The 23,008-nt window shown below is 36.6% G+C and overlaps 1 protein-coding gene across 1 annotated transcript in view; it reads left to right on the forward strand.

Moving 5' to 3' along the window:
- The window catches only part of Tbc1d8b (TBC1 domain family member 8B), a 79,997-nt gene extending 58,810 nt beyond the window's left edge, over nucleotides 1-21,187 (forward strand). Inside the window, 7 exon segments of the mRNA XM_028895127.2 lie at nucleotides 5,424-5,492; nucleotides 5,648-5,888; nucleotides 7,272-7,337; nucleotides 9,255-9,338; nucleotides 15,279-15,335; nucleotides 17,245-17,342; nucleotides 18,712-21,187. Of these exon segments, the coding sequence (XP_028750960.1) occupies nucleotides 5,424-5,492; nucleotides 5,648-5,888; nucleotides 7,272-7,337; nucleotides 9,255-9,338; nucleotides 15,279-15,335; nucleotides 17,245-17,342; nucleotides 18,712-19,104 (1,008 nt within the window). The 3' untranslated portion in view covers nucleotides 19,105-21,187.
- Nucleotides 21,188-23,008: the final 1,821 nt, after the last annotated feature.

Consider the following 23,008-nt stretch of genomic DNA (forward strand, 5'->3'; position numbering starts at 1 on the left):
AGGTTCCCCAGCTGTCAGTCCAGAGTCCATGAGCTTCCATTAACTCGGATCAGCTGTCTCTGTGGATTTCACCATCATGATCTTGACTCCTACCCCCCTTGCTCCTATAATCCCTCCTCCCTGTCTTCAACTGAACTCCAGGAGCGCAGCCCAATGCTTGGCTGTGGATCTCTGCATCTGCTTCCATCAGTTACTGGATAAAGGCTCTCTGATGACAATTAAGGTATTCACCAATCTGATTACAGGAGATGGTCAGTTCAGACACCCTCTCCTCTATTGCTAGGAGTCTTAGCTGGGGTCATCCTTGTGGATTCCTGGATGTTTCCCTAGCACCAGGTTTCCCTCTATCAAGATATCTCTTTCATTGCTCTCCATCTCCAGCTTGACCATCCCATTCCCTCATGTTCTCATCCTCCATACCCTCCCCTGCTGCCAGTTTACCCAGGAGAGCTTAACTATTTCCCCTTCCTGGGGCCATCCATGTGTGTCCCTCTTAGGGTCCTCCTTGTTACCTAGCTTCTCTGGGGTTGTTGATTGTAGCCTGGTGATCCTTTGCTTTGCATCTACTATCCACTCATGAGTGAGTACATACTGTGTTTATCTTTATGGGTCTGGGTTACCTCACTCAGGATGATTTTTTTCTAGTTCCATCTATTTGCCTGCAAATTTCATGATGTCATTTTGTTTTGTTTTTTTGTTTTGTTTTTACCACTGAGTAATATTCCATTGTGTAAATGTACCACATTTTCTTCATCCATTCTTTGGTTGAGGGACATCTAGGTTGTTTCCAGGTTCTGGATGTTATGAATAATGCTAAGAAGCAGCTGTTCTAATGAGGCTGGAGTGGTGCACTGACATGTGGGTGCAGCAATAAGTTGTTAGAAATCATTTTATTGCTGTGTTCATTTAACAGAATAATAACAGATTCTCCCCTAAGACTTACGACATATATAGCCACAGATTCCTGGCCTCCTTGAAAGTATCAGTTATGGGTTCCATCTTGTGGTGGTCCTTAAATCTGAGAAAAATGTTTTTAGCCACTGTTGTACCAATGGGAATATCTTACTAGGCAGAGTTCTCAAGTGGATGTGACTAAAGATGTATAGCCCTTTCCAGGACCAGCTATATTTGTCCATGTTAAGTGACTCAGGTATGCGCTGAGTTCAGCCATAGAGTCTTACTATTCTAGATGATAACCAATCTATTTTTTTTAAATATTTGCTACTGATGCACACTTAAATTTTTTCCATTTTTTGTTCTTATAAACTATACTTCAGGTAAATGCTCCTATTTATATATTCTTTTTTCTATTTTTTACATTTATGTGTATGTGAACGCATGCATGCACATGTAGAGATCAGAAAACAACGTGCACAGATAGGTTCTGTCCCTTCCATTCTGTGAGTTTCAGGAATCCAACTCAGGTCATTAGGTTAGTGGTAAGCACCTTTATCCACTGAGTCATCTCACTAAGATTTCTATAAGATATATTCCTGGAAGTAGAAGCTGAATCAAAGGGTATCCTTATGTAAAATTTGACAGATCTTGCCAAATTATCCTCCAAAAGAGTTGCACCAAATTATAATAACAAACAGTGTATAAGAATATCCTTCTGATCCAGGTGGTCGTGCCACATGCCTTTAATCTCAGGAAGCAGAGGCAGGAGGATCTCTATGAGTTGAGGCCAGCCTAGGCTACAGAGTGGGTTCCAGGAAAGGCTCCAAAGCTACACAGAGAAACCCTGTCTCGAAAAAACAAAACAAACAAAAAGAATATCCTTTTTTCCACAGTTTACCACTAGGTATTAAAATATTCAGTTGGTCCTAATTTGGTAGATAAATATCAAATGTCATTTTAAGTTTCATTTTACTACTTGTATATTTATTAGCTTTTTCATTTTTTACTTGCCTGGTTGTAGCCTTTGCCCATTTTCTATGAGATTATCTTTTTATCCGTGGTGTTTAAGATCTCGTCGAATATAGTAGTAGTTCCTTTGACAATTGTATTTGTAACCTAATATTTCTCCCTTGTTGTCATTCGTGGGTTTTATGTCTATTAGAGTATACAAATTACAGAGGTTGACATAGTCAAGTCTTTCCTTTTTCTTACATAATGGCTGGTTTTCCTTTAAAACTTAGTCTTTCTCTAGCTAAAATAATACAAATTAAAAGTACCTAGTTGTTACAAGCTCACAGTACTGATGTTAGTTTTTATTTTAACATTTAATATTTTAACATTTAACATACAGGTTAATATACTTCGAGGATTTTGTTATATATGATGTTAATATTTTCCAACTAAAATCATTCATTGAAAACTATTAAATGGTCTGTTCTTACTGTATTGTACTTTTTCATATTCTGAATTCTTATATACATATGTGGGAGCACTTCTTTATTTTACTTTTTTGTTATTGAAACTATGTCATATATTTGAATTACTGTACCTTTATAGTACATTTTGAAATTTGGTGAGACTTTAAATTTTTCTTTTTAATATCCATTGTAGGTAGGTGACTTTTTGGATGTCCTTTGGCAAGCATTTGTAGTTTTGATCCTGTACATTGTCCTAGTTAGGAACACTATGACCAAAAGCAGCTTGAGGAAAGGCTTTATTTCTCTTACACTTCCATATTGCAGTCCATCACCCAAAGAAGTCAGGGCAGGGACCTGAAGGAGGAAGAAGCTCATACAGCTTCCATAGAAGAGTACTGCATACCAGCTTGGTCCTCATGGTTTGCTCAGCCTGCTTTCTTCTAGAACCCAGGGGTATTCCCACCCACAGTAGGCTATACTTTCCCCCATCAATCACTAATTAAGAAAATGCCTTAGAGGCTTGCCTGCTACAGCATGATCATATGGAGAAAGTTTCTCAATTGCGGTTCCCTCCTCTCTAATAACTTTAGATTGTGTCAAGTTGAAATAAAGCTAAGCCACACATCGGCCTTAAATATTTCATGGATTTTTTTCATAATTCCATTTTGTGACTAAAATGAATGAGATTTTTTTCTTTACATTTTCCAATTACTTATTTGTGTAAGTGCAAAAGCTCTTGATTTGGGTTTCTTGCATTTTGTTGTGGTCACAACACTGGCTGACTAATTGTACCATCATAATACTGACTTTTTTGGTGTCCTAAATAGAGAGTGTATAATTTCCAGTGCTAAGAATTTTGACCCTTCCTAATAAGTATGCTTCTTTTCTTTTGTGTGTATATTACCTTATGATCTTGAAACCTTGAAGAAATATTGAATAATAACAGTAGAAGTGGGCCTTTTAGTCTTATTTCTAAATTTAATAGAGATGCCTCTCCTATTTTATTGCTATTGATTTTGGAAGGATGTCCTTTATTAAACTAAGGAAGTTTTATTGTTTCTGGGCTGAAAGGATTAAGATGAAGCTCAGTAGTAGATGCTTGCACACAGATTTCTAACTGAAATGGAAACAATTCTTTGTAAAAATTCATAGTGATTTAGTTTTTTAAATTATCAAAAGTTAACTTTGATAGAATGACTTTCATATCTTGAGATTGTATGCCTTTTTACTTTATTAATATAGTAAATTTTATTAAAGAATTATTTGAATTCCAGAAACAGAAGAGACATTGCCAAATTCTTTCTATGAGGCCACAAACACCCTGATACCCAAACTACACAAAGACCCAACAAAGAAAGAAAATTACAGATCAATTTCACTCATGAACATAGATGCAAAATACTCAATAAAATACTGATGAACCGAATCCAAGAACACATCAAAAAGATCATCCACCATGACCAAGTAGGCTTCATCCCAGAGATGCAGAGATGGTTCAGCATATGAAAATCTGTCAGTGTTTGTTTATACATCATATAAACAAACTGAAAGAAAAAAAAACATGATCATCTCATTAGATGCTGAAAAAGCCTTTGATAAAATCCAATACCCCTTCACGATAAAAATCTTGGAAAGATCAGGGATACAAGGAACATACCTAAACATACAATATATAGCAAGCCAATTGCCAGCATCAAATTAAATGGAGATAAACAATAAAAGGCATTTTTTTTTCTTTTTTTAAATTTTATATAAGAGATTTTCTAGTTGTTTTACATATCAGCCACGGATTCCCCCATCCTCCCTCCTCCCACTCCCCAGCCTTCCCCCCCTCCAATTCACCCCCCATTCCCACCTCCTCCAAGACAAGGTCTCCCCTGAGGAGTCAGCCCAGCCTTGTAGATTTAGAAGAAAAGGCATTTTTAAATGAACCTTTTGGCTATAATATCTATTCATGTTCTCTTTTGATAATTTGACTAAATAGTTTAGCAAGGTTCTCTGCATCTGTGTTAAAATTACATTAATTTCAGAATTTCTTTTGCTTTTTTAGAGAAATGGTCTCAGTGTATAGCCCTAGCTAGCCTAGAGCTGGGTATGTAGACCAGACTGTCCTGAAACTCACAGAGAGCTGCCTAATTTTGCCTCCCAAGTATTACGATCCAAGGTGTGCACCACCATGCCCAGTTAAGAATTTCTTTTTTTGTGAATGCTAATTTTTATATCAGTTTTGCTTATGTTACATAATAGATTTTGTAGTAAACTCCTGTTCTCTATGCTCTGAAATACTTTAGAGTTAAACATTATTAGAAAGCTTGAGAAAACAAGCCTAGGAATCCTTTTAAGTATGCTGGTGTCTGGTGATAGTAGCTCTTTGGTTACCATTTCTGTTCTATCTATTCAAATTGTTTGCACATTGAGTTAATTTTGGCGACATGTTTCCCAAGGGAATTATTTATTTTATCTCAATTTTCAGATATATTTGCATACCACTTTGGAGTTCATTTAATAGATATTAAATGCTGCATTCTGTATGATGGACACCTTAATGACTTCTCTATCCATCTTTATATGTTATCCTTTTTAATTTCTTGTTATATTTATTTATTGGAGGGGTGGACTCATGTGCCATAGCATCCATGTGGAAGCCAGAGTACAAATTATGATATTTGGTTCTCTCTCTCTCCATGGGTCCCTGGGATTGAACTCAGGTCATCAGTCTTGGTATCAAGTACCTTTATGAACTGAGCCATTTTTGTCAGCCCACATACTATACCCTTCTTCTCATTGATGTTTATTTATGATATCTTTTATCACACCAAGGTCTATTTTACTTTTTCAATTAATTGATAAAGTATTAATAAATAGTCTAACACTATATAATGATAGTACACTAAAGTCAAGTAGGAGTTATATCAGAAACACAAGATTGATTCAATAATTTAAAAAAATCAAGAAATAACGGCAGTTGTTAATAGAGCTGCAATAAAAATTGATACGTAGGTTTAAAAAAGAAAGAAAATATCTTCTTATAGAGGAAAACTTCAAGTGAATTCAAAGACTTCTTAAAATGAAATGTTACAGTCTAAATGGCTTTTAATCTTTTTAAAGTTGCGTGTTGTATCACAAGACGTGAAAATGAATCTTCAGGAATTGGAAGAACTTTATGTCATTTTTAAGGTACGGTTGTTCCTTTTTAATGAAGGCTAATCTTTTAGCAGAATTTTATTGCAATTACTGTTAAATATTTTTTAAGTTTTAACAGATATATTTAGAAAAAAATCTTCTACTTTTTTCTGATCTAATGACTTTCCTTTTTGATTTGTTTTTCATAGAAAGAGCTGTTTATATCTTGTTATTGGTATTTGAGTTGTCCAGGATTGAAGCATCATGACCCCAGCCTGTCATATTTGGAACAATATCAGATTGACTGCCAGCAGTTCAGAGTGTTGTATCACTTGTTGAGTCCCTGGGCTCACTCTGCAAACAGAGACTCGCTAGCCTTATGGACATTCAGATTATTGGATGAAAACTCTGACTGCCTTATAAACTTCAAAGAATTCTCCTCTGCAATTGGTAGGCTGATGCCCTTCAACTTTCTAAAGCAAAACATAAATATCTTCCCTATCCCCGCAAAATATTCCCTACCACCCAAAAATATTTTATACTACCACCTACTACTGATAGTTTAGGCAGATTATTTCACTTTGGATTACATTGTCTTCAGTTTTAGTAATTACGAGGCTTTTAAAAAATGTGTTTGCTGCTAAACCTATGCATATTGACCTCTTTTATGATTTATTTTTATTTTCTGTGCATTGAAGTTTTGCCTACATGTCTGTCTGTGTGAGGATGTTGGATCACCTGGAACTAGAGCTACAGACAGTTGTTAGCTGCCATGTGGGTGCTGGGAATTGAACCCAGGTCCTCTGGAAGAGCAGTCAGTGTTCTTAACCACAGAGCTATCTCTCTAGGCCCACATATTAATTTCTTTTTGCCCCAACCCTCTCAAAGAAGCAAGCTGTTAGATGCGGATGGTTTAATGGTTTAACAGGAAGGAAAAGAATATCCAGGATTTTTTCACACAAGATAGATAGATGCAATAGAAGGATTTTCCCCTTGGGTAAAAATCTAACTGCGTGGCCTAGATAAGTAATACAGAAATACTAAACAAATGAGTTGTGCCTATAGTCGCTATGTTATAGATTTTGTTCCCTTTTTTTCATAGCCCCAGCAATGATTTCTTTCATAGATTATCTTGAAGAGCAGTTCTTTCCTCAAATGAATCGTAAGGCCTCATTCAAAAAGAAAAGGGAAATATGAGGTTGGGAGAAAGGAGCTAGTGAAGAGAGCATGCTATTCCCCTAGTGGAGTGTTTCAGTTATATGCTTGAAAGAGAAGATCTTACTGATTGAGTAGTTAACTGTTAGTTTAAGAAACATCATGTTGCTGGGCGGTGGTGGGGCACACCTTTAATCCCAGCACTTGGGAGGCAGAGCCAGGTGGAGCTCTGTGAGTTCGAGGCCAGCCTGGTCTACAGAGTGAGATCCAGGACAGGCATTAAAACTACACAGAGAAACCCTGTCTCGAAAAAATAAATAAGTAAATAAATAAATAAATAAAAAGAAAGAAACACCATGTTGCTGGGTAGTGGTGGCGCACGCCTTTAATCCCAGCACTCAGGAGGCAGAGGCAGGTGGAGCTCTGTGAGTTCCAGGCCAACCTGGTCTACAGAGTGAGTTCCAGAACAGCTAGTGCTGTTACATAGAGAAACCCTGTCTTGAAAAGCCAAGAAAAAAAAGGAGAAGAAAGAAAGGAAGGAAGGAAAAGGGAAAGAAAATGGAGAAAGACCATGTTTTGATCCTAATTCCTGGCTACTGTCTGCATCTTAATCACTTTGGTTGGAATTGGTTGAATGTTTAGATACATGAGTTTTTTTAACTGAATTTTGTTATACAGATGTAATGTACAATGGAAGTTTTACTGAGAAGCTTAAGCTGCTTTTTAAACTGCATATTCCTCCAGGTAAGAATTTAACAGTCTTTAATGGTATATAGTAAGAGTTCATTCCATTGTAACAGGCATCGTGGCACATATAATTTCATTTTAACAAATAAAACAATCTTTCACATAATATAAGGTTATTGTTTCATTGTGGCCATCAAGTAATATCACAAGTATTTTTGCTGGTGTAGATATAGATACAGAGGGAATGAAATCTATGGAAGAGATTCCGTATAACAGGTGGATCCTCAGTTTCCTGTTAGTAGGCATTTATTTATTTATATATGTATGTATAGATATATGCCATTTGAGATAGCGTCTCAGTGTATGTCCCAGACTGACTTCAGCCTCAGAAGTGCAAAGATAACAGGCATGTGCCACCATGTCCTGCTAGTTATCTCTTAAATGATAGCTTGTACAAGAAATTCTGTGTCATTGAAATATTAGCCTGGTGGCAGTGAGCACGCCTTTAATCCCAGCACTCGGGAGGCAGAGGCAGGCGGATCTTTGTGAGTTCGAGGCCAGCCTGGTCTACAAAGTGAGTTCCAGGAAAGGTGCAAAACTACACAGAGAAACCTGTTTGTTTGTGAAAAACAAGCAAAACAAAACAAAACAAAATATTGAGATGATGTTGAATTTCTGCCATCATTGTCATTAGGATTAAGATTCACTTTAGGCAGATTACTATACTTGCAGGTGTGTACAAATTAGCATGTGCTGTGTCACAACATTCACTTGACACTCAATGTCAACCTTAGCCTCCACATGCATGCATGGGCTCACACATAAAATGTATTTTATATGCAGTCTCTTATTTTAACCTCATAATTTTTGCAAAAAGGAGACTGAGGGTTGGGGAGGTTCAATTATGTTCAAATATCACATCGTTAATATGAGATCCATCTGACTCCAGAGTTCTTTTTCCTGTTCTATGATACTTCTTCAAAGTCACCATGCTCTTCCAATTTTCATAGATTTTTTTCACCGTCCTTAAGATTATTTCCCAAAACATCCCTACTCTGAAAATATTGTGAAAAGTAGCTTGTATTTGGTAATTCATAAAATCGAATAACACCTCATAATTTGTCTAAGGCTCTCCCTGGCTCCATTTTAAAGCTTTTTAAAAAGGCTTTTCAGGTTAGCAAGGAATCATTATTTATTAGACCAAAAAACTAAAGCCACTTTTAATCCTTCAGACCCAAATCACAAACACAGCATTAAAAACAAAAGACAAACCACATAGTAATTGAATTATAACAATAGATTTGATTGGATTACTTTACCATTGGAATATTTAAATGGTCCATTTCTTACATTGTTGGCAGAGGGACTGGAAGTAGGACTGTGAAACAGGATGAATATAAACTAGGAAACACTGTGTTTCTGTTGGATAGCATGGGGAAACAGTACAACACGCAGCTTCGTGTTTTCCTTGCTAGTTGCGGGAGTTGTAAGTTTTAAGATTTCACCTTCAAACATAATCTAAATATCAGATTTTCTTCTTTCAATTCGTAGTGACTCTCAGAAAACTACTAAAAAGCAAGTAGGTTACCCATGCTCCCATTGATGGCCCTTGGCATCAAATGGACTCAGGGGGTTTATAAAAGAGCCCATGAAATTAGAAGGGAATAATGGTAGTTGAAGAGGGACTGCAGGGGAGGAAATGGGGGGATGGCTTTGATCAAATATAGTATATGCATATAGGAAGTTCTTAAGCAATAAAAAAGAAGACACGCAAGTAAGAGAAATCCTAGATCTCAGAGTGATCAAATGTTTATTTGGTACACGACAGAGCAGAGCAATGTTATTTCCGCATTTCTCTATGTGCACATTTCTTAAACACTTCATCTAATGTATACTCTTTAGCTTGTCCGGGTGTAAGAACCACTTCTCTGTCCTTCATTGTTAGTAAATGTGATTTGGGTTATATGCTTTCAGCTTATACTGAAGTGGTGTCTAAGACTTCTTCAAAGGGCGATGAGCTTTCAACAGAAGAATTATTTTACTTCAGCCAGCTCCAGGGTAAATATTCATTGAAATTTGTAACTGAATTTGTGTTGTTTTGAGGTGAGTCTCAGACTTGTCTCAAACTCTTAGGCTGCAGTAATCATCCTGCCTCAGTCTCCCAGGTAGATAGGACTGTGGGCATCTTGATGATTGGCTACTTGTGGAAATCTTCTTGAATTAAAGTAACTGTACCTTTCACATTTTGATACTACAATAGCAGTTAGGGTAGTTCATAAATATTTGACTGACTAGACTGTGTTTAATAATTTTTATTTTTTTGAAATCGTTTATTATTTAAAAGAAAGTATATATATTTTTGCTTTTAATTATATTAAAGAAATTTCTAGTCTGTATCAGACCATTTTTTCTTTTCTTTTTTATTATTAAGAAATTCTCTATTCTTTTTACATACCAACCACAGATCCCCCTCTCCTTCCTCCTCCCGTCCCCCAGCCTCCCCCCATCCCCCATTCTCGCCTCCTCCAAGGCAAGGTCTCCCATGGGGAGTTGGCAGAACCTGGTACATTCAGTTGAGGCAAGACCAAGCCCCTACAACTGCACCAAGGCTGTGCGAGGTGTCCCACCATAGGCACTGGGCTCCAAAAAGCCAGCTCATGCCCTAGGGATGGATCCTGATCCTACTGCCAGGGGGTCCCCTAAACAGTTCAAGCTAAACAACTGTCTTTCCTAGGCAGAAGGCCTAGTCTAGTCCTGTGGGGGCTCCATAGCTATTGGTCCACATCTATTGGTCATGAGTTCCCACTAGTTTGGCCTGGTCATCTCTATATGTTTCCCCATCATGACCTTAATGTCCCTTGCTCATAGAATCTCTCCTCTCTCTCATGAACTGGACCCCTGGAGCTCAGCCTAGCACCCGGTCATGGATTTCTGCATCTGCTTTTATCAGTTACTAGATGAAGGCTTTATGATGACAGTTAGGGTATTCACCAATCTGATTACTGGAGTAGGCCAGTTCAGGTACCCTCTCCACTATTGCTAGTAGTCTAAGGTGGGGTCATCCTTGTGGATTCCTGGGAACTTCCCTAGCACCCTGTTTCTCCCTATTCCCATGATGTCTTCATTTATCATGGTATCTCTTTCCGTGCTCTCCCACTCTGTCCCTGTTCCAGCTCGAACCTCCCATTCCTTTATGTTCTCATCCCCCATCCCCAGCCCTCGATTGCCCCTCTCACCCCCATGTTTGCTCATGGAGATCTCATCTATTTCTCCTTCACAGGGCAAACCATGCGTCCCTTTAGGGTCCTCCTTGTTTCCTAGCTTCTCTGGAGCTGTGGTTTTGTAGTCTGGTTATCCTTTGCTTTACATCTAGTATCCACTTATGAGTGAGTACATACCATGTTTGTCCTTCTGAGTCTGGGTTACCTCACTCAGGATGATATTTTCTAGTTACACCCTTTGCCTGCAAATTTCATGATATTGTTTTTCTCTGCTGAGTAGTACTCCATTGTGTATATGTACCACATTTTCTTTATCCATTCTTCAGTTGAGGGACATCTAGGTTGTTTCCAGATTCTGGCTATTACAAATAATGCTGCTATGAACATTTTTGAGCATGTGTCCTTGTGGTATGACCTTATTGACCATGTCCTTTGCCCTACAAAAGTTTCTCAGTTTCAGGAGGTTCCATTTATTAATTGTTGCCCTTAGTGTCTGTGCTACTGGTGTTATATTTAGGAAGTGGATTTTGTCAAAGGCTTTTTCAGCATCTAACAAGATGATCATGTGGTTTATTTCTTTCAGTTTGTTTATATGTTGTATTGCATTGACAGATTTTCATATGTTGAACCATCCTTGCATCCCTGCTGTGAAGCCTAGTTGGTCATGGTGGATAATTTTTTTGATGTGTTCTTGGATTCGGTTTGCCAATATTTTATTGAGTATTTTTGCATCAATGTTCATGAGGGAGATTGATCTGTAATTCTCTTTCTTTGTTGCATCTTTGTGTGGTTTGGGTATCAGGGTAACTGTAGCCTCATAAATGAGTTTGGTAATGTTTCTTCTGTTTCTATTGTGTGGAACAATTTGAAGAGTGTTGGTATTAGCTCTCCATTGAATTTCTGGTAGAATTCTGCACTGAAACCATCTGGTCCTGGCCTTTTTGTTGTTGTTGTTGTTGGGAGACTTTTAATGACTGTTTCTATTTCCTTAGGAGTTATTGATCTGTTTAAATTGTTTATCTGGTCTTGATTTAACTTTAGTATATGGTACCAGAAAATTGTCCATTTCTTTTAGATTTTCCAATTTTGTGGAGTACAGGTTTTTGAAGTATGACCTGATGATTCTCTGGATTTTCTCATTGTCTGTTGTTATGTCTCCCTTTTCATTTCTGATTTTGTCAATTTAGATGCTTTCTCTCTGTCCTTTGATTAGGTTGGATAAGGGCTTGTCTATCTTGTTGATTTTCTCAAAGAACCAACTTTGTTTCATTGATTCTTTGTATTCTTTTTGTTTCTATTTTATTGATTTCAGCCCTCAATTTGATTATTTCCTGGTGTCTATTCCTCCTGGGTGAGTTTGCTTCTTTTTGTTCTAGAGCTTTCAGGTGTGCTGTTAAGTAAGTCGATAGTGTGAGATTTCTTCATCTTCTCTATGTGGGCATTTAGAGCTATGACTTTTCCTCTTAGCACTGCTTTCATAGTGTCCCATAAGTTTGGGTATGTTGTACATTCATTTTCATTGAATTCTAGGAAATCTTTAATTTCTTTATTTATTCCTTGACCCATTGGTGATTCAATTGGCATTATTCAGTTTCCATGAGTTTGTAGGCTTTCTCTAATTTTTGTTGTTGTTGTTGAAATCTAATTTTAAGCCATGGTGATCCAATGAAGTACAGGAAACTATTCCAATTTTTTTTTGTATCTGTTGAGATTTGCTTTGTGACCAGTGTAGTCAATTTTAGAGAAGGTTCCATGGTGTGCTGAGAAGAAGGTATAGTCTTTTGTGTTAGGGTGGAATGTTCTCTAGATATCTATTAAGTCCATTTGAGTCATAATATCTGTTAGTTCCCTTATTTCTCTGTTAAGTTTCTGTCTAGCAGACCTGTCCATTGGAGAGAGTGGGGTGTTGAAGTCTCCCACTACTAAAGTGTGGGGTTTGGTGTGTGATTTAAGCTTTAGTAATGTTTCTTTTACAAGTGTGGGTGTGCTTGTATTTGGGACATAAATGTTCAGAATTGAGACTTCATCTTGGTGGATTTTTCCTATGATAAATATGTGATGTCCTTCCTGATCTCTTTTGATTGATTTTAGTTTGAAGTCTATTTTATTAGATATTAGGATAGCTACACCAGCTTGTTTCTTAGGTCCATTTGCTTGGAAAGTCTTTTCCCAGCCTTTTACTCTGAGGTAGTGTCTATCTTTGAAGTCGAGGTTTGTTTCTTGTATGCAGCATAATGATGGATCCTGTTTTCGTATCCATTCTGTTAGCCCATGTCTTTGTATAGGCGAATTGAGTCCATTGATATTAAGGGATATTAATGACCAGTGATTGTTAACTCCTGTTATTTTTTGGTGGTAGTGTTGTGTGTTTTCTTTCTTTGGTATTTATTGGTGTAGGATTATCTATTCCCTGTGTTTTCATGGGTGCATCTAACTTCCTTAGGTTGAATTTTTCCTTCTAGAGCTTTCTATAGGGCTGGATTTGTGGATAGGTATTGTTTAAATCTTGTTTTATCGCGGAATATTTTGTTTACTCAGTCTATGGCAATTGAGAGTTTTGCCACGTATAATAGTCTGGGTTGGTATCCATGGTCTCTTATTGTCTCCATAACATCTGTCCAGGACCTGGCTTTCAGAGTCTCCATTGAGAAGTCAGGTGTTATTCTGATGGGTCTGCCTTTATATGTTACTTGGCCTTTTTCCTTTGCAGCTCTTAATATTTTTTCTTTATTCTGTATGTTTAGTGGTTTGATTATCATGTGGCAAGCTGACTTTTTTTTTTTTGATCCAGTCTATTTGGTATTCTGTAAGCTTCTTGTGTCTTTGTAGGCATTTTCTTCTTTAGGTTGGGAAAGTTTTCTTCTATGATTTTGTTGAATATATTTTCTGTGCCTTTGAGCTGGTATTCTTCTCCTTCTTCTATCCCTATTATTCTTAGGTTTGGTCCTTTCATGGTGTCCCAGATTTCCTGGCCATTTTGTGTTATGACTTTGTTGGCTTTAATGTTTTCTTTGACTGATAAATCTATTTCTTCTATCATATCTTGAATGCCAGAGAATCTCCTTCATCTCTTGCATTCTGTTGGTTATGCTTGCATCTGTAGTTCTTGTTTGTTTACTCAGATTTTCCATTTCCTGCATTCCCTCAGTTTGTGTCTCCTTCAGTTTTCAAATCTTGAACTGTTTCCTTCACCTGTTGAATTGCCTTTTCTTGGGTTTTTTTTTTTTTTTTTTTTTTTGGCTTTCTTTAAGGGATTTATTGATTTCTTCCAATTTTTTATTTGTCTTTTTCTCGATTTCTTTAAGGGAATTTTTCTTTTCCTATTTAAAGGCTTCTATCATTGTCTTAAAGTCATTTTTAAGGTTTATTTCTTCTGCTTCTTCTGGGTTGGGATGTTCAGGTCTTGCTGATGTAGAACCACTAGGTTCTGGTGGTACCATATTGGTCTTTATGTTGTTGACTCTGTCTTTGCACTGGCATCTACCCATCTCTTCCTCCACTTGGTGCAAGCAGTGTCTGTGTCTGAGGGAGCTTCTCTTGGTCTAATTGATACCTTTGGTCCAATCAGAGCTCTTGTTTACTCAGAGGTTGGGTGGGTTTGAGGGGTGGTGTGGGGCTTGTGGGTTACAGGGCCTGGTGGGGGATGGTGGTAGTCCAGGCTGCCTGCAGGAGAGCTGCCTGCTGGCCTGAAACTGGGACTGCAATGAGTAGTGATGTAGAGGCACAGGGTTGTGCCCCTGGGCCCAAAGTCTAGAGGCTTGGGTGATTGGTTATGAGAGCAAAGACTCACCTCTTAGTCCAATCAGTGCTGGTGGACTGTCTCAGGGAGCAGCTGCAGTCTCAGAGGGTAGGTGGGTTGGGGGGCGACTTGTCTGTATCAGACCATTTTTATGTTTTAATAAAGGACAATGAAGCTGGTAGAATCATCAATGATTTGTAAACCATAGCTTTTGTTTAAATAGTGAATACTTATAAATCAAGTATAAGATACAAGGCTGCATCTGCTTTTCTCACATAAATTGGAAGTGATACATGCTTGTGTGTGTCTTTTGATTCATTTTTATAGGTATGTGGTCTTACAGAGAAAATTTATGCGACTATTTGTTTACTATATATAAAGTGAGAATTACAAAACCTCAAAAACCATCTAAGTCTGCCTACTTTATGTAGAAGAGCACTGAGTACAGAAAGAAATGAATTGTACAGGATTTCACAATGAGTTATTGCCTTACTTGGGATGTGTGACTTGGTCTTCAGACTCCCATTATGTGTGGGGCTTTCTTCCCAGTAATAAATCTTATATTTTATTTTATGTGCATTGGTGTTTTGCCATAGGTGTCGGGTCCCCTGAAACTGGAGTTACAGACAGGTGTGAGCTGCCATGTGGGTGCTGGGAATTGAACCTGGGTCCTCTGGAAGAACAAGCCAGTTCTCTTAACCACTGAGCCATCTCTTTTGCCCCATTTTTTTATATTTTATTTTACTAATAAATCTTAATTTGAAGGCAGTCAGATGGAGAAACTATCACTCAGAAGCAAATACTTAAATTTGATGTATTGCCCTCTAGAATTTTTTAACATTAATATACAGTGTTCTTTTCTTTTTCTATGAATATTTTTGATACTTTGCATTCTAATGTCAGGAGGTCAGGTCACATAAAATTGCTTTGGTGGGTCAAAAAATAGTAAGTGCTTATAAGTATACAAAATATTAGTTTACTTTGAAACGATACTTTTTTAACATTTTACAATATGCATTTGCCCTCTTTCCCCTTTAGTTTCCAAGCATGCAGATGGGAAGGATACAGAATCAGGAAAAAATACCCCTGAAAAAGGTACTGTGATAAAAATCTGGGACTATCATTCAATTTATTAAATTTTTAATTCTATAAATAGTGATAGCTATAACGGGGGAGGAGGTAGAGTTCTTTAAAGGCTGTAGATTTGTCCTGATATGGTTTTTAGTTACATCATGTTACTGTAACAATTTATTATTTCTTCTTGTGATACTTACATCTCAGAAGTTATAAAAGTTTAATAGTAAATGATCCATATTCACTCTTATTATTTTAAAGATTTTATTTTAATTACAAATATAATAGGTCATCTTTGTGGCAGAAATTCAGACAGCATATAGGCTTTCTTACCCCACACAAGCCCAGTCAGAAGTAAAGACTGTCAACATTTTTGGCTATAGCCTTTCACACTTGATTCTTTGTAAACATATTTAGACATCTCTCCTTTTAAAATATCTATGAACACTGTTCTACTGGGTGCTGTTTTTTATTTTGTAATATATCATGGATAATTTTCCATCTCTATTCATTTTGATCTTCCTTTTGACTTTTAAAGAGAACAGAACATTTCATGATTTGGTTGCAACATAATTTGTTTCAATTACCAGCTCAATACTGGTGGACATTTAAGATGGTTCCAATTTTTTTTTCATTGCAAGCTGTGATGCCAAAAAAAAAAATATTAAACATGTAAAATTCAGGATAATTTAAAAAATGTTTCTTTAAAATGAATATAAAAATATATAAATGCAGAGGAGTGTAAAAACATCTAATAAAGTAGTATGTACACTTGATATTTTGATAGAGACTATGAAATTATTCATTTAAAGCTCATCATTCTACACTTTGAAACATTTAGTTAAAAATAATTACTGAAGATTGTATTGGCTAATTTTTTTACTCTTTTGGGTCTTTGGGGGCCCTCTACCCATCTCACAAATATATACACAGAGGCATATTGTGCCAGTCCTTAGCTTGGCTTGTTTCTAGCCAGCTTTTCTTAAATTCTCCCAACTACGTTTTGCCTCTGGTCTTTTTATCTTTCTCTATTCTATATACCTTTACTTCTTACTCCATGGCTTACTGTGTAGCTGGGTGGCTGGTCCCTGGAGTCCTCCTTCTCCTTCTCTCATTCCTTGATCTTCTCTTCCCAGATCTCTCCTCCTATGTATTCTCTCTGTCTGCCAGCCCTGCCTATCCTTTCTCCTGCCTAGCTACTTGCCATTGCTACTTGCCATTCAGCTCTTTATTGGACTACTCAGGTGTTATAGATAGGCAAAGTAACACAGCTTCATAGATAAATAAATGCAACATAAAAATGCAACACATCTTTGCATCATTAAACAAATGTTCCACAGCATAAACAAATATAACATATCTTCAACTAATATTCTATGACAGAAGATCTAGTTGAACATAACTCCTCCAGTATTTTACCCAGTTTTCATGAAAATTTTTGCAAGGTCACACAAATATCATCTTGACTGAACCCTTTAAACAAATGAATCAATAAGTAGTGTTTTCAATTTTCGAAAAGAGCCACCATTAACCACTTTCAGATGTACATATGAAGAACTCGATATAGAAAAGATTAAGCATAGAAGGATGTATGAATATGACTGCATGACATACATGACTACATTTATTGTCATGTAGTCATACTCATATACTCATGTAGATCTAAATACATAATTTTAACCCCCTCTTTTTCTGTATTTTTGCTATTCCCCAAGTTTCCCAAAGTGAAAGTTTTGGTCTAAGTGGAAGTGGAGAGTGTATTCTGAAAGCCAATGAGTGAGATCAAAGCTAAATTCAGATTATATCCTGGACTGAAAGAGATGGGCTCTTTTATGTCAGAGAAATATCTCTCAATTTTAGTTATTCTTTTTGAGATTTGGGGAAATGTTACGAGTTGTTCATTATAAAATTGCTTGTTTCTTTCATTCAGGCAAAGGAAAAATTGATATTCAAGCCTATTTAAGTCAATGGCAAGATGAGCTTCTTAAAAAAGAAGAAAACATTAAAGATTTACCAAGAATGAATCAGGTATAGAATTCTCCAAGTGAAAATTCTTAATTTTTTTTGTTAATATGAGTGCATGAAGCCCATGGTTCAGTCACCAATACCACAAAAGAAAGGGAAATAACTTGTATACTATTATAAAAATAGTTAAATAATCTAGAGGTTATCATCTTTATAAGATTCAGCTAATCATGAAAGATGTGAACAAAATTTTTGAATTACTTTATACCTTAAACATTTAAATGTATTTAGTGTTTCTATAGAAAATTTTGTATATATGACATATCTCAACATTAAATATATACATGTATTAAGTAGTCATTTAGTTAGTGCCTACCCGATGTCAAATCTATTGCTAGTTACTAAGAAATTACTAAGAGAAATTTCACTGGAATCCCCAATGATCTTGTATTTGACACTGCATGGGCGATAGTAAGGACTAGTGTAGACAATATTTAATTGATCTCTTTCTTATACATTGCCCACATGTTCTTATAGTCTTAAAAGAAAGGCTCGTTGATGCAGATACTGAAGTTCCCTGGAACTTTACCAAAATGAAACTATCAAGTAGCTTAGAGGGTCTTAATGGACTTTCCAGTTTGAGAGTAAAATAAATGCTTTATAAAATAAACCAATTTGCGATATTTATTCTAAAATCATTATATATGAACAGAACTATAAAAGGAAGGAGTAAAGCATTTTACATTATATTTTATGAGTCATTATTTTTACTTGTTTTATGTACATACCAACTTGTAAGGTTGGGCAGCTGAATTGGAAAACTCTTGGATTTGAATAACTTTTAAACTGACGGGTATTTTCTAGGAATATCTAAAATTATCTGGGGGCAGTTAGCAAAGTAACTAGATTCTCTTAACTTTGCCCCATTATCTGCCTTTAAAAACAAAGGGCTTTTCTGCATATCCAAAGGGCTTTCTTAGCGTTCTTGCACCCTAGTTAGGTCCCAAAGTCCTTCCTCCCTAATATTAACTCATCTTAGCCGAGTGTCCATTGTAGCCCTTTGATATCAAATGGAAGTCCTTAATCCTTTTCTTAAAATTGATTGATGAGAATTACATGGATGAAATTAGGGAAGTTTGCATAATCAAAATTATCTCCCAACAGTAAATAATACTGTCAAGTCAACAGCCAAGAATTAGTGTGGATGTAATAGTCTTCAATTTGACAGTGTGTGAAAGGGCTTAAATGAAATGTTCTTCCATGGTTCATCCTTACCTTCCTAGAGCAAAGATGTGTCATGGAATTAGTCCTCAGTTCTATGGTGAAGGTTACACATTATAAATTTTTTACAGGATTCTATCCATTTCTAAGTTCCATTTATATTTACTAAGTCTAACGTTAAAATGTTCTATTTCCAACTTGTGTCTTCTAGTCACAATTTATTCAGTTTTCAAAGACCCTGTATAATTTATTTCATGAGGACCCTGAAGAAGAGTCACTCTATCAAGCCATTGCTATTGTTACCAACCTTTTGCTCAGGATGGAAGAAGTTGGAAGAAAACTCCATAGCCCCACATCATCAGCCAAAGGATTCTCCAGGACAGCCGGTGATTCTGGACCCAGTGAGGGGAATGCAGAGAGCAATGTGGAGAAAGATCCTTCTTCTCCCAGGGAAGAACATCAGTGGTCTTTTGCGTTCGAACAGATTCTTGCTTCCCTGTTAAATGAACCAGCCTTGGTGAGGTTTTTTGAGAGGCCTTTAGATTTAAAAGCCAAGCTAGAGAATGTGAAAAGCTCCCAGTTAAGGTCTAGAACCAAGTTGTAAATCTCTGCCATTGTCAGGTTCCTGTACCATCTATCAGCTTGATTCCTGGGAATACTTCTCAGGGATATATTGCATTACTTATGTGCTTGAAGGCAAAAAAAGAAAAAGAAAAAGAAAGAAAGATTCTCAGAAGCACAATGATTCATTCCTTTGTATTAATTACAGTTAAAAAGAAAACTCTCCCACTGTGTCACAAGATATACAGCTCAGTGGAACCACCAGAGGGCACCACCCTATCACTTTAGTGAGTCAGTTACAAATGTGTGCTGCTGTTTGCAGATTGCTGCTTTTTCCAAAGGTGGTGATATGTTTATTAGTAGTATTGTTTTGGCATATTGGTAAATTTGGTTTTTCAAATTGCCCCAGTCCTGTAAAAACACATTAGAAAACTGGGCTTTAGAACTGTAGTAGCCTTATCTAGGAAATTGCCTATTTAGGGCCTTGATTTCCAAGTTATGTAACTGGAAGTTTATTAACTTTTAAAACTTAATTTTCTTCAACACAGTCATATATGATTTTTTAAAGCAACTTCTGAATTCTCTGTTTTTGAGGGATTCAGACTTTGCTGGTTCACACTACTAACTCTGTTCCTGGTAAACACAAATCAAGAAGTCTAAATTCTGGGCTGATATAAAGAAAAACATCGCTGGATTTAGACTTAAATAGAATAAAGCCAGCATTTTGAAAAGGTTAAGAAACAGATCAGCTCTTTCATTTACAATCAGACAGAAATAGAAAATCTTTAGAGTGATGTTGTTTGTGCCATTTGTCTCAGAATGGCTTGTGATTGCTTGTGTCCGGCCTTATATTTTGAATTTTCATCACTTGTGTTTTCATTCATAGTAGGTAGTGTGGAACAGTTACACTAAGACTGAATTGCTTTATTAGTCTGGCAAGCACATGAAGTATAGTTCACATGTTCTTACTAAGGTACTATGTAGAACTGCCAGCATCTACCTAAAAAGGTTTGACTCTGTGACTTAGATGAGTAATTTTTACATACTTTATGCTTCTTCTAGGTCAGACATTACACGATAATCCATTTAAATATATATATCGACTTTGATAGCACTTTAAAAAAAATCAAACCACATGGACCTGTCCTGTCTTCTGCCATTTCTAACAAGAGTAATTTATCGGGCAGAAATCACCCTGAGGAGCTTCTGTCTTCACACTAGACTTTGATTTCAAGCCCTCGGACTTGGCTAGAAGCAAAAAAATGAAAGGGTAGACCTCCTTTATGGTGACCAAGGAAGTCTCCCTGTCTGGGAAGGAACTGGTGTGATCAGCCTTGGGCAAGAATGTACTGTGAATACAACCTAGCACAGAGGGCTATGTCATGGAGCATATATTCTTTCCAATGAAAAACACTTTTCAAGTTGAGTCTTTAAAAATTCCTAAGTTGGATTTGGCCAAACACTGGTAGCATCTTTAAGATTTGATTATGCTCTTTTCAAGGAAATGACTACTTTAAAAAGATAATTTAGAACTAAGCCTTTCTGCTGTGATTCAGAATTTATTTGCTAAAATACGTCCCAATTTTCAATCTTAGTTAATAGTTTATATGCGAACTGTCACATCTGCTATTATGTAATGATTGTTAAATTATACGACAATAGCTCTAGGAAAACATATGGTCCATGCTTATATACAAAGGCACTGTTATAAACACTTGGTTGAATATTTTGTCAGTTGTATTTACAACAAATCCTTTCTTAAAGAATATGTTGTTAATTTTTGATATTATTTTAAAGTCAGAATAGTGAAGATTACTGAATATTGTATTTTAGCCTAGACTAATTAAAAATAAATACTTAAAAGAGATTTTTGAGTTTCAAGAAGATTATAAATGACGGCTAACAAGACAATGTATTTTCTGAGTCTGCAGGAGAGATGAGCTAAACACATTATAGTTTTATAGCTGCTGCCTTGTTAAGCAAATGAGTTGTTCCTAATATTCAAAATATTTTGTTGTGTCAAACTGGACCAGTGCATTATGATTTTTACATTAAATGTTATAAAGTAACTTTGTCTTTATACTTATAAAACTAAGTATTAAAATCTATTATATTAAATATGAAAATGTTTATTTAAAAGGTGAATGTCATTTATTATGAATTTTACTTGCACACAGCTAAAATATCATTGAGGATGTCCTTTCTACATCAGTTTAGAGTCTAGTTGCAAGAAAATTAGAATTCATTCTCAGTTAGTTGAGGCAAGAAACTGTTTCTTACTGGCTATTAAGTGGCTTGTGTCATTATTAGAAGGACGAACTTAGTGAAACTTTCAAAAGAAGATTTAAGGCCACAGCACTCCCAGGATACCAGGAAAGTTGCTGATTCTCCTATGATTAGGAAACTGCATACATTACTGCTCCTGCTACCTCTGAAACCATGATCCATCCTCAAATCAATGCCAAGCTCCTTGCCCCTCCGTGCCCGTGCACTCACGGCTAAATTGCAGTAGGGCAGCCAAACATCTCCATAGTCATCTTCAGCAGCAGAGATGTCGGAAGCACAGGGTCCACTTTCATAAGTCCAGAATCATAATTGTAAAGGAATGTGGAATATGTACTTTTAGCTTCTGAAGTACAGGAAACACTCCAATAGACTGGACTAGACACTGAGAATTGTGTGAGGTTTTTTTTTTCTCCTTCTGTTGCTGCATAATGAATTAGTACAATGCACAGTTATTATCTCACCATTTTAGTATGTCACGACTAGGGGCTCAGCCTAGCTAGGTCTTCTGGGTAAGATTAAAAGGCTGTGACCAAGGTATAATCAAGACTGGTTCTCAGGTAAAGGTTCAACTGGAAGAGAATCTACTTCCAAGTTGACTATGTCCTTTATATCTAGGTCTGAAAGCATAGCCTCTTGTAGGTGGCCACCCTCAGCTCCTAAAGACCTCACACAATCCCTAGCATTTACCTTTATCATCTATAGGTCTTACCATGCAGGCTTTTCCAACATGGTTTTCGTCGTGTCCGAAAAGATAGCCTCTAGAGTAAGTAGTCCAGAAAGAGTGACTTATATGTGACATAATCCCAATAGCTGTACCCCTACCTTTGCCATATGCTTTTGATTAAAAACAAGTAACCAGTTCTACCTACGCTCAAGGGGAGAAGATTGCATAAAAACATGAAGACCAGCAGGCAGAGATAATGAGAGGTGCCCCTAGAGTCTTAGAATCGACCTGCCGCCAGTACTGGTCTGTGTCATTGTCTATATTTTCTGCTGCATTCACTGTGCAGAACACTGTAATAGCAACAGCAGCTGCCCCTGCCCATCATCACATAAACCCTCCTCCTATGAGCGCAAATCCACCAATCTCTCCTAAAGGAAGCTCCAAGTCTCTATCAGTAACTTGAATCCATCCATGGCTGGTGTTCATTCCCCTTTGTTCATCCTCAATTCAACCTTGATATTTCTACAATGTATAAACTAAATTATAAAGTTAATATCAATTAATACGAAACAGTAGGAGGACAGACTATTGAAGGAAATTGATTATTGTGTATAAATAGATACCTAAAGGAGATGTAGAAAGTGGGTGACTCCTGCAGTCCTCATTATACAACCAGTCAAGGCTATCATTGTGCTGGGGGGGGTTGGTCTGATCATACCATAAACAACTTTTTCTGGTATATACATCGGTGACTCTTAACACATGCATATTTGTATTGCATCAAGATACAAACTACTTCCTTCACCCTAAAAACAAACTCCCTCATGCCATTCGTGTATGTAGTCTCTTACACCCCTAGCCAGCAACTGATCAGTTTTTTATAAACCTTATAAAACACCAGATGATTACTTTCCCACCGGCTCTGTCCTTCAGAACCATGTAACTGAGGAATGGCTAATTAGATACTTGTTCCTAGAATGTTTGAATGTACAGCAAG

The sequence above is a fragment of the Peromyscus leucopus genome, chromosome X (assembly GCF_004664715.2).
Source record: "Peromyscus leucopus breed LL Stock chromosome X, UCI_PerLeu_2.1, whole genome shotgun sequence".
Lineage (NCBI taxonomy): Eukaryota > Metazoa > Chordata > Mammalia > Rodentia > Cricetidae > Peromyscus > Peromyscus leucopus.